This window comes from Chelmon rostratus, chromosome 7, assembly GCF_017976325.1.
Source record: "Chelmon rostratus isolate fCheRos1 chromosome 7, fCheRos1.pri, whole genome shotgun sequence".
Taxonomy (NCBI): domain Eukaryota; kingdom Metazoa; phylum Chordata; class Actinopteri; order Chaetodontiformes; family Chaetodontidae; genus Chelmon; species Chelmon rostratus.
In genome coordinates this window covers 19,975,720-19,990,764 of record NC_055664.1, presented here as the reverse complement: position 1 = coordinate 19,990,764, position 15,045 = coordinate 19,975,720, and the positions used below count along the sequence as shown (strand labels likewise).

General features: G+C 42.1%; 1 protein-coding gene across 1 annotated transcript in view; it reads left to right on the top strand.

The window, feature by feature from the left end:
• The window catches only part of cadm1b (cell adhesion molecule 1b), a 133,429-nt gene that overhangs the window by 94,532 nt on the left and 23,852 nt on the right, over positions 1-15,045 (top strand). Inside the window, exons 3-5 of the mRNA XM_041941063.1 lie at positions 4,886-5,032; positions 9,760-9,912; positions 12,005-12,142. Coding sequence (XP_041796997.1) covers positions 4,886-5,032; positions 9,760-9,912; positions 12,005-12,142 — 438 coding nt within the window. The remainder of the gene's footprint in view (positions 1-4,885; positions 5,033-9,759; positions 9,913-12,004; positions 12,143-15,045) is intronic.

The following is a 15,045-nucleotide window of genomic DNA, read 5'->3' as shown; positions in this document are numbered from 1 at the left end:
GGGGCAAAATTGAAAAGAAAACACATTACTTGTGTTGGTACCTTCTTCTAATACATGATGAATTTTAAAACACATGCTCATCTTTCTTGTTCCTTGTTGCTAAGCCCAAAATACTGAAACTGTGATTTTTGCACTTTGAAATATTCCCCAAATATGTTTTTACTTTATTACATGAGGAGTTTGTCAGGTACTTCCCTCTGTATCTGATAAATGTGAACTTGAAACGGGCAGTGGTGGAATGTAACAAAGTACATATGATCAAGTACTCTATTTAAGTACAAATTCGAGGTAATAGATCAACCACGTATCTTCAAATTTGGTGACTTTGAATGTCCGTTTTTGTGATAAACTGAAGGATTAAGTGTTCCTTTATGGGTTCAGAAAATTCTTTTTTAGAAAGTTTTGCATTTTTTAGAGATATGTGGTTTTTGCAGGATAGCAATGCTGCAAACACAGAATATGATGCACTGCTGTAGATTAAACTACCCAAACAGTAAATGAAATAAATAGAACAACCATAAACATCTACAGCAGTAAAATACAACATGCACTTAAATATAATGGTAATATTAATCCAAAAACATCTAATTTTTACTTTACTTTTAATACTTAAAAGTAATTTTGCTGATATTACTTACATACTTTTACTTGAGGTTTAAATGCAGGATTTTTACATGCAATAGAGTATTTACACAGTGTGGTATTAGTACTCTGAAAGAAGTATAGGATCTGAATACTTCTGAACATCTAAAAGGGAACAGTTGTGGGAGGCAGATACCACTTACTAATATGTGTTTATGAGTTGTAGCTAATGCTTTATAAATGGTTAATGAACCGTTTACCGTTGCTTTATAGATCAGTTATAAGTCATCAATAAAAACATTTGGCTGGTGCTCATCCTTTCTGCTTGGAAATAAATGGTTGTTAATTAATGGAGCCCTGCAACAGAAGTGAACAAGGCTTAAAACTGATTTTTAAACCTCTATTTAAAAAAAAGCCATCACTAAAGCTTGTTACGATATATAAACCCTTCATAAAGGATGCCTGATTAGAAAGTGGTACCCGATTGTTACCGTGTATCAATCATTTCATTTATATTGGAAAAAGGACGCATACCTTTCTGTGTCGAACAGGCTGATTTTCAAGTCGTGTTGTAGCATCATTATACAAACGATTACACTGAGGTTCAATGTGAGCTTGTCTTTGGGGGAAAAAAAAGGATGGTCAAATTAGTGGATATGAAATTTTTTGAAATCTTCCCATGCACAGGTTCTCGCAGAAATGGCACTGAGCTAATTACACCCCGAGACAGAAGCCGTCTTACTTGTGTGAACATCCTTAAAACAGCATTTCATCATGAGGATCAGGGTTTAATGACTGAGCAGGATGAAGACGCGCGGCGGTGAGACGACAGCATCAGAGAAGGAGAGGGAGAAACTTTTATTGTTAATGACTGTCTATAGTCCTGGTTGTTCCTTGAAAGGACACGACTGCTGCAGACAGCGGTGACTCAAGGGAGAGGAATTGGGGGCTGGCTGTCCTGCTTTTTGCTACCCCTTTCATGTCTTTTGATGTGAAAACAAGAGAGGAAAGTTCAAAGAGAGAGCCAACTTCATTCAAAGGTGCCCGTCTCTGAACTTCTGCTGGAGGAGCCGGTCTGCTAATATTTCTTGATTTCGTCAACTTTTGTTCAAATTGGTCGGGGTAGGTGCTGTTTTGCATTTTGAGTGCGGCTGATGAGCCGAGCCTCCGAGCCAGACACTTGATGCCAGATTGTACATCCCCTCAGAGAGCGCGCAGACTTCTGAAGGTCTGTATTTCCCTCTGACTGTTTCATTCAGTATGTTGTGATGCAGGAACAGGAGGGCAGCCATGTGTAGAGATACAGGCACTTTACTCTTCCAGACAGCTGCTGGAATGAGTATGAATTTATCAGCCAGTCATCTGTGCCATGCCTCTGCCCACTCCCCCTCCATCCCCACCCACCACCCAGAATTAATGACTGCCTCTCCTCATTTGCACCCAATCATGACCAGGATGCTGAGGCAATTGAAAATGTTTACTCCAATTGCAAAACCCTTCCATGTTCCACAAAGTGGCCTGTTTTCACTTTGATGGGATTGCTAATCACAGCGATGTTATTTATGTGTGTTTTGAATTGGAGATGAGCCTAGGCTGGGATATTGGAGGGGGACCAACCTTGCTTGGGGCGGCTAAACCTTATGGAGAATTTATCTATTGCATTCCCTTTCTCTCAGTCCAACAGATTGGGAGCAGAATAACCTTGCTTTGAGGCTGCTCTATGTTGCTGTTTTGACTGCCAAATATATTACTTTTACAGCGATGAAATAAAATAGACATCAAAACACTTCACATTGCTTTCGCCTCGTCTTCTGCAGCACTTAGTGCATGTACGGAGGAGCTCCAGCGCACTTGATGTCATTACAGACTTTCACATTTCAACTCTCCACATGAAGATTATTTTGATTTGATGCTCATGCTTATCTGTCTCCTTATTTTTTTTTTTTTCATTTAGCAAGGAGGAAGCTAATCGCTCACTCCACTCATTCCTTGATTCATTCACTAATTCAGTGGTTCCCAACCCAGTGGGCCATGTTGCTGCTATACAGGGCTCAGAGGAAATGATGCGATTCAGGAGAAAAAAATATTAATTATTTTTATAAATACAAGCATTAAAAGCCATTATTGAATGTGTTCATTAAACACGGTCTTGTGATGTTCATGTCCTCATCGCTCCCTGTAAGGCCCACAAGAACAGAACACTAACTGATAGCAGATTATCGGGACGAGCCTTTCCTGATTTTTCCGTTCATTGCCAATATTTCCTGCAAATTCAGGAAATATTGTGCTCTATATGCGGAGTCAGAGTAGTGGCTGGCTTGCATGCATGTGACTGGACCTGCAATTCAGTTTTTCATTAAACATAACCATGGTGTTTCTCTGACGTTAACCAAGCATTTTGGTTAACCACAGCTTAAATCAGTATGGGACATTTTAGGAAATATGCATATTGGTGTTTTTTTTTGCTGAGAGTTCGATGAGAGCATGCCACTTTCAAGTCTGTGCAGTAAACACATTGAGCCAGCAGCTGGTTAGCTTAGCTTATCTGGGCACAAAGAGTGGAAGCAGGGGGAAACAGCTGGCCTGGCTCTGTCCAAAGCAGCTCTAAATGTCATTATATTGTAATGTTATTAACAAACTTTATATCCTATCCTATCCCCAAGAAATAGATTAGTGTTTTAACCAAGCCATTTGTACAATCTTTCCCAAACCTTAACCAAACTCTAGATGCCATCAACAGGTCTTGTAGGAAGCAACAAAAAACGTTGGCATTGGACGTATTCTGAGGTTTTGCAGAATTATCCAGCGTCTGCCTTCTTGTCTGGGTTTAGTTTGTAAGGGCAAAATGCCCCTTCAGCCCAGCCCTCCCTCTCCAATTACATTGTCATTGTGTACCTGCATTTATCTCTGCACTCCCTTGTCCATACACTCACGCTCTTACTGTTGGTCTGCCCCTGGTGGCTGTTAGGGGGTACTGCCTCATAAACGCTAAACCACAATCATGAAGCATCACTATCTGCTCTCCTGTTTAATTTGGTTCATGTCTGTGCACTTTAATTCAATTATGTCAATGCACATTAACAAGTAGTAAATATAAACTGCATTAAAAAGCTATCTTGGATTAATTACCAAGCTATAATGAGCTGCAGTGTGTACTTTTCAGGCATAATCTGTGTCTGTTTTTACCTATTACCGTCCTTTTGTCCTGAACCTGATCCCTGGCAGCGGAGTGGAATGAAATGGGTAGTTCATTGCATCAGACAGGTCTGAGGAGCTTTTTCTCCACAGGAGGTTAATTTCTTATTGCTTGCCGCATACACAGAGTTCATTTTGAATCATGTTAGTTTGGCTGTCTATTCCCATTATCACTATCTGAAAATGCAGGTGTTTTTTTCTCCTCCACTTTGTAAATGTCAGAATGCAATAGAGGTGTCTGACAACTCGGGCATGCAAATGTGCTTTTGATGTTTTCTTGGGGCCGTGGCTGAGAGTGTTGTTCCTCCGCTGGTGTGAATCTGAGGCTTTTAAACGTATTCTCCATACCCCTTATGCTTTTTTGGCTCCTGCCGGATAAATATAGCACAAGGTGACTTTTGATTCTCTTCCTCTTTCTCTTGGAAGACGGGGAGGGGGGTGCGAAACAAAGCCAGGCTTTTTGTGTGGGGGTTTTGATGTGAGGTGTAAGTTTCGATGACAAGGTCCAGGGTCTGTCTGTGGCAACAATGCCAGAGTACAGAGAGTGACTCAGATGCTTACAGCACTTTTATTCCTAGAGATACAGAACAGAACAGCTGAGCACACTGAGCGCACATTGGTCACATGGAACCTCAGATGGAGGGCTCTGATAAAGCTCAGCCATAAACAGCATCCAGCCCGGCTCGTCTCCCTCTCTCTCTCTCTGTTTAACTCCCCCTCTCCTCCTCCCGTCCTCCACCCTGCCCATATCTACTACTTGCCACTTTCTTACACTCTTTCTTTGTCTCTTTTTCTTCATACCCTCTCCTCTCTTCCTACCTTCGTGGGCAGCAGAGCTTACAGCCCATCTGGCACTGACTCACAGGGCCCACTCTGAGCTGGGGGAGATCAATAGTGACAAACATTGCACATGGCTCTGATATTAAAAGGATTAGACATGGCTGCAAACAGACAATCTACGCGGCCTATTCACATATCTTTACACTGCGCATGTGTTTACATACTGTTCCTGTTGTATGAAGCATAAATATTTGATCGGCTGTAAATTCCCCCGTCTCCATCTGAATTGTAATTTTTCCCGTTTGTATTTTCTGCCTGTGTCGGGAAGTTGAAGGTCAGAACCTGGCGACTGACAACGTGTCTGTGATCGAGGGGGAAATGGCCACCATCAGCTGCAGAGTGAAGAACAACGACGACTCCGTCATCCAGCTGCTCAACCCCAACAGACAGACCATCTACTTCAAAGACGTGAGGCGTAAGTGTCGAATGCAATGTCAGCCATGCAGCCGCATGAAGTGAGCATGAAGTATGCAAACATGATGGTTTTCCCACCACAAAAGGAAAATTCAGAAGATGCGACACCGCAAAGATATGAAACGTGAATTAAACCTCTTCCTCATTGAACTTGAACGTGCTGTGGCTATATGCATTAGCGCTTTCACACTTTCAAAAAAATCAAGTTTTAACAAAATTCAAACAGAATTTTAACTGCAGTTTAAATATTTATTTTACTACCAGTGCTACATTTATGCATGCGTAATTTCAAAAATGCAACAAAAATAATTGGGGTTTCTTTACTGTACGTTCAAATTTTCAAAGCTTTACTTACTAAAATCAGGTCCAAAATCACTTAAATTGTCTAAACCGGATCCAAACGTGTGACCAGAATTCATTTGCTGTTTAAAATCCAATTGGTGGTTTGCAGAGCATGTTCTTCATGTCCTCCAATCCACCGCGCCTTTTCTCCATTTCAGAGTTTGTTCTAATTTCACTACATCTGTGAGACTGTGTTGCACAAGCAGAGCTGCTACATCTGCTTTTTTTTTTTCCCCTGAGGAGTGTGTTTTTGTTTCAGTTTCACATTTCAGGGCATCCCGTACTAAAGGAATCTCTCATGTTTTGACATTCGAGTGAAGGTAACAGATATCACAACAAAACCACCTCCAGCTTTAGGTTAGATTGTCGGTGAGAACGTGATTCCATCTGTCCTTGACTTTTTGGCTCTTTTACAAAAGTCATTAAGTGCAGAATGCAGCAAGATTAATATGAGATAATACACAGTGCTACCATAATGGGAATACTTCTGTGTCCTTGTCACTGTTCGATTTTACGATAATCTCTTAGATTAGGGTATTGAACATTATGATTATGCATGAGCATATGGGCTACTTCTACTTGGAGCTGAGTTTTTGTCTCTGCTTTTTTACTTGTTTGTATCTGGGATCTGAGCCAAGATTCAAGGTGAACGAGAAACACCCTTCATTTCAGTCTATATTGCATCCCAGCTGTTATTTCACAAGTCTAGGTAGCGAGACGCGTGTTCCATTTCCTCACTTGCTAAGAGCATCAAGGGAGTTTGAGTACACATCTTCGTCATATTTGTACAAAATACCCAAAGCTGCCTGAGAAGAATGGATTCGTATACGGCGCAGGTCATGTTGTGCTGTACAACTTGAAAATATTTATTCTGACACCAAGGAGTGCATAGAGACTGTGATCGTGTCAAATTTTAAGAGCAACAATGAATAATTAGCTGTTAAATCCGCTCTGAACTGTTAAGGAAATCTTTCCACAATGTTAAGACAACCTTTTTCTCCTCATTCTTTATTAATCTGCTCCACATGGGCCTCTAAACACCTAATTTTCTCTGCTTTAGTCAGTGCAGCTCCATTGTCAACAACAAAACGCTAAAGGTTTTTGTTTATCTGCAATTAGATCTGAATATATGTCGCATTTCAGACAGGTGGCTGAAGTGCTACAGGGCTGTATTTGTTGTGCTCCTCGTAATGGGGTCTGGCGAACCCCATGGTAGCGCTATTCTAGGCTCTGCTCCTAAAGGACTCCTGGTTCTGCAGGGACCCCCCCTCACTCAGCGGCATTGTTACCTGTCAACGGGGCCGCTCGACACAGTGGCAGATCTTTGTATACAAGGAAGTAAACAGCGGCGACATAGAGACACACGAGGAGCTACAAGAGCAGCAGCTACGAGCGAAGCGGCAGCCACAGACACGCACACAAATAACAAAATAATAACAGCTTTTACAGTACGAGTGAAGGCCAAATAAACAAATCTCTATTGCAACAAATAAAGATGAATTATGTCATAGGTTTAGAGGCTGAGCCAGCCTTGTTGCAATGAGCCATTTATTCTGTCAGATATATGTGAAATGACATGCAATTTGGCAGAGTTGTCATCTGAAATGGGAAAGATGAGCTTTTATCAGCACAGGTGGACCTCTATGGATGGTGATGCAACATCACACCATTATTTATTCGCTGCATCTTTCCACAGGAGTTGTCTGGCTTTGTGTTGCAAAGGTTTAATGTTTAAAGTGATCCCCTGTCCAAAGACTTTCCTTTTAGCATCAAATATGTACTCCCTGTAGGTTTAAAAGCACCTGGAAACCTGTCTTCTCATCTGAAGTGTTTCCCTATATCATGTACATCTATAACATCGAAGTTAAAGTTTGGATAAGAAACAGCTTTACATGTTAGTTATTTAAAGATTAACCCTCAGCTAGTCTGCTTCTTTATGGCTGTGTTTGCGTTGTGTCAGCAAATTTGATTGCAAGTGGTGCTGCAATGCATACAAACAACCCCATAACTGTCATCACATGCCACGCATGTCCCAATCATTTACTTGGTTGCATTTGAAGTCGGAAACTAGCCCGCGGCTCGTCAAACCAGGAAGAAAAGCAAGGACAGCAAGCAAATACAGAAATCTCTCATGTAATATAACCAAAACTGTTTGAAATTTCTAACAGTTGCATAGTGCTGAACCCAATATGAGCTTTAAAAATGTCACTGCAAAAAGCACCTTTGTGAATAAAGTAAAAAGTAGTAGAATTTGTTGGTAACCAGTAGCCACACAGAGCAACATTATTATTCATCTGGAGACCTGTTTCTGGCCATCTGATAATATTCACTCTTGTTTAGCTCTGTTTTTGGTCTCCACCAACTCCTGAGGGAAACTTTTAAATCTTAAGCTCTCTTTTCATATGAACTCCGGACTCTGGAATCGGGATCAGGTCTGGACTTTGCCTTTTTTGGTTCAGTGAAGTTAGAGCGTGCAGGAGCAGTCTGTAAAGATGACTGTTTGTCAATGATCATCACGACATGTATTTAGATGTATCTGCAATTTCAACAAAAGAAGGCAACATAAAGGCGAGCAGAAACATGTGCGAAGCAGCTACACTCATCAACACGTCCACTCCCTCGCTGTGACGCAATGACCAGACAACGACCTGGTCTATTCACACGTGGGCTCCATCAGACATTACACAGACTTTGAACTCGGGGATCGGCAGGGCAGCCGAACGTCCAGCTTAACTGACTCGGACATTTGTGTTCACACGTACAGCTTGTCTGGAAAAGTTCAGGGTAGCAGTGCATGTGTGAATACAGCTTTAAGCTGCTAAATCTCAGCTACGTCCCACAGATAGTCGCTCACTCCGTGACACAGTGAGCCAAAGCAGCGAAGTTACCACCAAAAAAACAGGACAAGACTTCATGAATAGTCCTGTGACTGTATCTGCTGTGTAGTGTAAAAATGAAAAGGAGGGCATTACCACATTACGAGCTCATATCAGCTACTTGACTTAGAGAAAATTAATCAAGCACAGTTTTATCGATCCATTAATCATCTTCCTGTTTTTTAAGCAAAAACCACCAAAGATTAACTGGCTTCAGCTTCTCGGATGTGAATATTTAGTGGTTTTGTTGGTTTTTTATAAGAGTAAACTGAAAATCTGTGGGTTTTGGGCGGGTGGTCTGACAAAACAAGTTTAAATATGTCAGCTAGGGCCCTGAGAAACTGTGAGAGGCTATTTTATTTGATGAACTGAGGAAATAATCAGCAGATTAATCTCTAATTAAAATATCTAATAATAGTTGTCGCCCTAATATGTGGACATATTGTGGTGAAAATATGTCTAAACATTGACTAATAAATACTGGATACCGTACGCTCTCTGTGGTCTTATGTAAGCAGTCAGCTGGTTATGAAACTGCCTCATATAAACTATATTCAGCGTCTCAGAAGTGAAGGGTTTCCCTCCCTAGCAGGTGCTTTGCCTCTCAAAGTGCATCAGTGTCATTGTTTCCCTTTGAGGAGAGACTTCCAAAGAGCTCTCAAATTATATCGGGGGATGAGGTTTCATGTTGACACTGCCCCGAGACCTTGGGTAATGATCACGATGCTAAGTGTAGAGCCTGAAGGGAATAACAAACTCCCCGCGCTTTAAACAGGGCCTGAATAGAGTTCGTTAGCTTGACAGATGCAGAGAGGACTTGATAAAGAAGGCAGGTCAAAACATCAAAAGGGCTCCCAATCAAATCAACCAGAGCTGTTTATGTAAAAGAGTGCTCAGGGATGAGGGCTGACCCAAATGAAAAGCAGAGTAAAAACTCTCAGGGAGATTGCTAACCCAGTTTGACGACATTAAAAGAAAATTAAGTCAATCTATACCTGCATTAGTATACAGATTCTTGGCTACTCTTGATTTGTGAGTTTCAGGCTTCCCACCCTCTCTGCGCCTGAGCTGTGATTTAATTCATTATGTATGTTTGAATGCCTCTCATTTTTTTGGAATATGTGAGTTTGATGCATCCATCCATGACCAGCAGCAGCCCTTTTTAAGAGTTCCCAGCTTGTTAGGAGTCCTCATGAGCACTCTTCACACTTTCCTGTCTGTGCGAGTGCTCTGTGGACTGTAAAGCTGCTTTATAAATCAACTTGTATGAATCATTTTGAAACTCACTTTTCTTTTACTCAATTAAGGAGAGAGCCCGCGAAAGGGCAGCACTCTCTCCCCTCTGCTCCCCTCCTGTCTCCGTCTCATTTTCTCCTCACCTCCTCTCCTTTGTCTTCCTCCATCCGCTCTCTCGTTCTCGCCCCTCTCCCCTTCCCGCCCCTCCGTGTCTCACGTTTGTGTCCCTGTACTCTGTATCCTCACTGTCTCTGTCTCACATGTATCCCCACAGCTCTGAAGGACAGCCGGTTCCAGCTGGTGAATTTCTCTGACAACGAACTGCGGGTGTCTCTGTCCAATGTGTCACTCTCCGATGAGGGACGCTATGTGTGCCAGCTCTACACAGATCCTCCTCAGGAAGCCTACGCAGACATCACTGTCCTGGGTAGGTGTGAGGGTGCATGTGTGAACCTCGCACACATGTCACACCCCTCCTCACACATGCACACACACACACGCTTTTATTGTATTTCGCTCTGTTATAGATAGCGAATATGAAATAATAGTAATCTTTGATCCTTTTATCTTTACTGAAACAAAATGTCAGCCAATTAGGGTCTCGCGGAGCTCCACAGCATAACGAAAAGGAGCAGATGCTGAAACTGATGGCTCAGACCACGTTGGTTTTGGCAGCTGTGTTGACTCTGTGAATCCCGGTGAATGTTGACTTGGCTGCTCCAAACGATTCCCTATTGAGAGTCAGCTGTGCCACACTTTGATGCTTTGGAGTGAAATTACTCTAGTTAAGCTTTATTATACATGCAGACATCCTGGGGGATTGAAAGGAATTAAAAGCACTTTAAAGTAATTACTCTAGTTGTACAATTGAAACCTAGCTGCAGTATTTCTGAACCAAGGGTTGCATTGAAGAGTCCTTGAAATAAACACCCCGCTGACTTTTTGCTTTCAAGTAACTGGAGTTCAGCAAGTTGCTGCGATGACTAATGCGAGGGGCAAGGGACCCATCCTATTTTTCGTGTATCCATGTAACTATAGGGTGTAATCACTATACTTATGTAAGTTTGGAAAATATTTTTCAGGGTGTAGGGGCACAAAACATGCTTAAGGAATGCACAACTAATGCATGACTCATGATGATTTAATGCATGGATTACTGGATGTATCCTGGATGACTTCCTTTAGCTTACTTATAAGAAATGATTAAGTGGCTTTGAGTTTTGATCAGTAGTCTGTTGGTCACTTTAACCTGACCCGCCAGATGGTTTGTTACACAGAAACATCTCAGAAGTCATCCACGGAAACTGCTTGGAAAAGGGCAGGCATTTTCAAAAAGTACTTGGCAGATGATTGGATGGACCATCTGTCTATCAACGTCTATCGCAAGCTAACTTCGACCGATTGGTTCAATAAATCACATGACGCAGCCGAAGCCAGTCGAAAAACGCCTTCGGTGCTGTTCTTTGCTCTTCTTTCAATGAAGAAATACAGTTCTGATATAACTGATGCTACAGCAGCATCTGCGTATTCGTCCAGACAATCAGCGCCCTGTGAGCAACGGCTGTGAGCCACAGCCATGTTTAGGTTTGATGATAGCACATTTAAAAACAACGGTTGCCTCGAAGCTTTATTAAAGGTACAGTCGCACATGCACAAATGCCAAAGTAGCAAATTTCACCAAAGCTAAACTCATGTGTGATCGTATCCTAGCCTTGGAGGGTGGGAGTGGATGCACCTGGTTTAAGAGTAACTACCTGCAGGAGGCGCTCTAAGAAGAAAGTGGACACGCCCGCCATGACGCAGGAATCATTTCATTAGTCAGCACCACACCTGGCATTCTATTGGTTGGGGAATTTTGACAGGGTTATTGCAGAAAGAACTGGAGCGCAGTGGAGAAACCTGAGAGCAGACATTTCGCTGGCGGACACACAGGCAGCCGAGTGCGAGGAGACGGGCTGAAGCCGTGCAGCCAGACAACATATCTGAGTGCGAGCATGCAGCCTGAGCAGAAGCAGAGCAAATCTAAGCTCAAGCAGGGGCTATTTGAGTGGGAGGGCAGGGTTTTGAGGGAAAGCATTACAAAATCTGAACGTGAAATCGATGAGTCATGCTCTCAAATTGAAAGACCACGCTCTTGAATAAAGACTGGGAAAAAGGCCTAAACTAATTAGCAAATTATATTCTTGTATTATTCACTTTTTACTCATTTGCAGAAAGTGAGGATGCACAGGTGCTGTTCTGCTGATCAAACACAGGGCCTGAAAAAAGCTTTATGTAACCTGGATTCCTCATATTCTGGTGCCACATAGATGAATGCATGAAGTAACTGTGAGTTATTAATTGATCTATTCTGTGTCACGAGCACACAGTGCAGGATTTTCCTAAAAAGTGACATTTAGACTAAAGACATTCCGCTCAATCATCACTTATGGCGATGTATTTATCTGTGCTATTATTAAGTGTTTGTGTATAAATGTTGCCATGCTGGTGTCTTTCTGACCATCGTTGCTGCGGTTCAGTCCCACCAGGCAGCCCAATCATCGAGAGCCGCGAGGATGTGGTCAGCGAGGGGAACGAGACGGAGCTCACCTGCACAGCCATGGGCAGCAAGCCAGCTGCCTCCATCAGATGGATGAAGGGGGAGGAAGAACTGACAGGTCAGTAGAATAACAGCCTCCCCCAGTTTGCCTCACATGCTCGAGGCCTGTCCACTTCCCTACAAGTCCTGGTGTCGAGAGGCGCTTCCTTTGTGTAACGAAACGTAGTTGGGCTCTCAAACATAAATGTGCGCTGTACTCATTAAAGCATGTTACTGACATGTATGGGAAGTACATCCCGGGGGATAATCATGGCTGGCACATGCAGCAGGAGGAGAGCGGTGCATCCTACCTCTCTCTGTACTCCTGAGCTGCTTGCTCGCAGCAGCGTGCAGCGATTGAACTGTGCATTCACATCTGCAGGAGCTGCAATCCAGGCTCATGTTATGTTTCACGTGCATTTTTACAAAACAGTTGCCTCGTCTGAAGGCACGTTTGAAGGTAGTTTTCATTTCAGAGACGCTTGTTCAGATTTAAAATAGCTTAAATGTTTAATTTAGTTGATGCCGGTGGAATTGTGTGTTTTTAAAATGAGGCGAGTCAAATGTTTTCTATTTACTTTAAACCATCTATAGGCGGTAAACATGGTTATGAACTCATATCTGGGCATTTGATCTTCCTCTCAGTGCCTTCGGCCGGCTGCAGACTGCTGCAGAGAGGTTTATATATATATCTGGTGTGGTGGAAAAATCCTTATTACCTCTCAGTTATGATTAGGGGTCATCAATTATTCATCACATACTTATTGTACAGCAAGGAGGGATATTCATTTTAGTCATATCGTATTTACACAGAGTGGATATCTCTGGGCTTGTTGTCAAATTATATATGTATTAGAATGGAGAGGATTCATTTGGCTTGTTGAGAGATGAAATATTTAGACAAGAGCGAATCTGAAGCTAAATGCCATCTGTGCCGCCAGTGTTCCCTACAGGAGTCGAAGTCAATTTCTGTTCATGAGTTGTTGAGTGTTGTGTAGGGGAGGGAGAGACAACAGGATGGTTGGATCAGCGAAATGCCACTGACATGCTGAGCGAGGCTAATCCATAGTGGCAGTGGATACATAAAGAGAGTCAGAGAGTCTTGTCCTCCTGTACCCCAGGAAACACAAATCACTACTCATTATGGACGTGCTAAACAATTCATTAGCTCCCGCACGTATTGAGATTAAAAGGGTTTTGTAGAATCTCTGTGATCGTGTTCGTCTTGCGTCTGTGTGCCTTAAAAACAGTCGTAATGGCACGGAGGAAATCTGATGGCTAATTCAAACACGCTCACAAACTGGCCGAATGGGTTTCGCAACCATTTATCATGTTGGCAGGTCGGGGACTGACGGGCTCTGGCCTGACAGAGACTCAGCACACAAGGTGGCAAAAATGCTTGTTAGCATAAACGACAGCTGCAATATTATTTAAATGTAGTGGAGCCCGACGCTCGGCTGCTACTGCTGCTACAGGACAGGAGGAGATCAGACAGATGGATTCAGATTGTGTGTTGTGAAGTTTGTATGCTATTACGTGGGACTGCATGCAGGAGATTTCATCAGGAAGTTAGAGGACCTTGTGTTTTAAAAACTCAATTAGAAATATTAAGCTTTAATTTGCTGGCAAACAGTTTAAAATTCCACGCTTTTTCTACACACATTTTTAAAAATGCACTCCAGCTGCTGTCTCAGATTCAGCTTTGAAAGATCGTGGGTGATGACAACAATTAATATTCAGTAAAAAATAATTTCAGGAATCTCTTAAAAGACCAAATAAAAACCTTATTCACTTTTTTACTCTGATTTTTATGTGTTTTAATATCCAAGCAAAATGATAAGAGCTTGAACATAGTTTAAGTCTTGACCTTGGGGGCTTATATCTGTACATAAATATTCTTAACTCAAGTCACACATTTTCCTGAGCTTTTGACACTATCCCAAACTCTTCTTCAGCGAACAGAACTATAAGTGAATGTTAATTTTAGAGCATTTGATTGTATTATAATAGCTGCTTTTGCAACAAAGTCATATTGGTTCCACTTTTCTAATAAGGCACCTTTCATAACATATATGAATAGTTAATGAATCAATTACTAAAGCTTTAAACATGAGCCAATAATAAGAAAAACTTTTAGGTTGCCAGGTTGTGGGAAATCCGCCTCCAGCATGATACGCTAATTCTTTAATTCATCACAACCAGGCACCAACGTTGTTCTTAATAATACTTTTCATCTTGCTCTGTAAAGGATTAATAAATGCTTTATTAACTTTTAATAAAGCCATTGATTACAGTGTGTAAACCCTCTATGAAAGGTGCTTCGTCAATTACAATTCGCTTTTCCAATGACCCAACTGTATGTTTACTGATACATGCAGGTGCAGTGTGTGGAGCGAGTTTAGCATCTGTATAATCTTAATTGTCGCTTGCTTGGCTAATGGTTAAATGAGCGCTACGCCGCCGCTGTCGAAGCCACGCTCAAAGAGCTTGATGAGTGGCTGCTTTGCAGCGTGTTGGCAGGCGTAAGACTCGGGTTGGAAACTGACTGAAAGAAAATGTCACCCTGAGAAGAGGCCATGCTTGATTGCACTGGGATTGATCAGTGGTTGATGCTCACAAGAGCGTTTGATTTGACATCTCTGCTGCAACACTCAAATCGCCTCTGCATTCAAATTGGAGTCCTTCCACGACCTGATCCACAGTTGTTTTCCTCACCCGGGTTTGGATGACACTGATAATTGACAAGCGTTGGTTAGTCCGTACAATGATAATAGCTCTGTCTGTATGAGACTGATCTTCAAAACATGACTCAGAACTTTCAGAAGTTTGCCGACTGTTTTTCATTGTCAAATTACTTTGTAAGAAGAATCATGACCAAAAATAATTGATACTAGAAGTCAAATTAAGGACTTTTTTTTCATGAAAGCGCTAAGAGGACTGCAAGCAACTAGCTGCTGCAAGCTGTTTACTTGACCTTGAAAT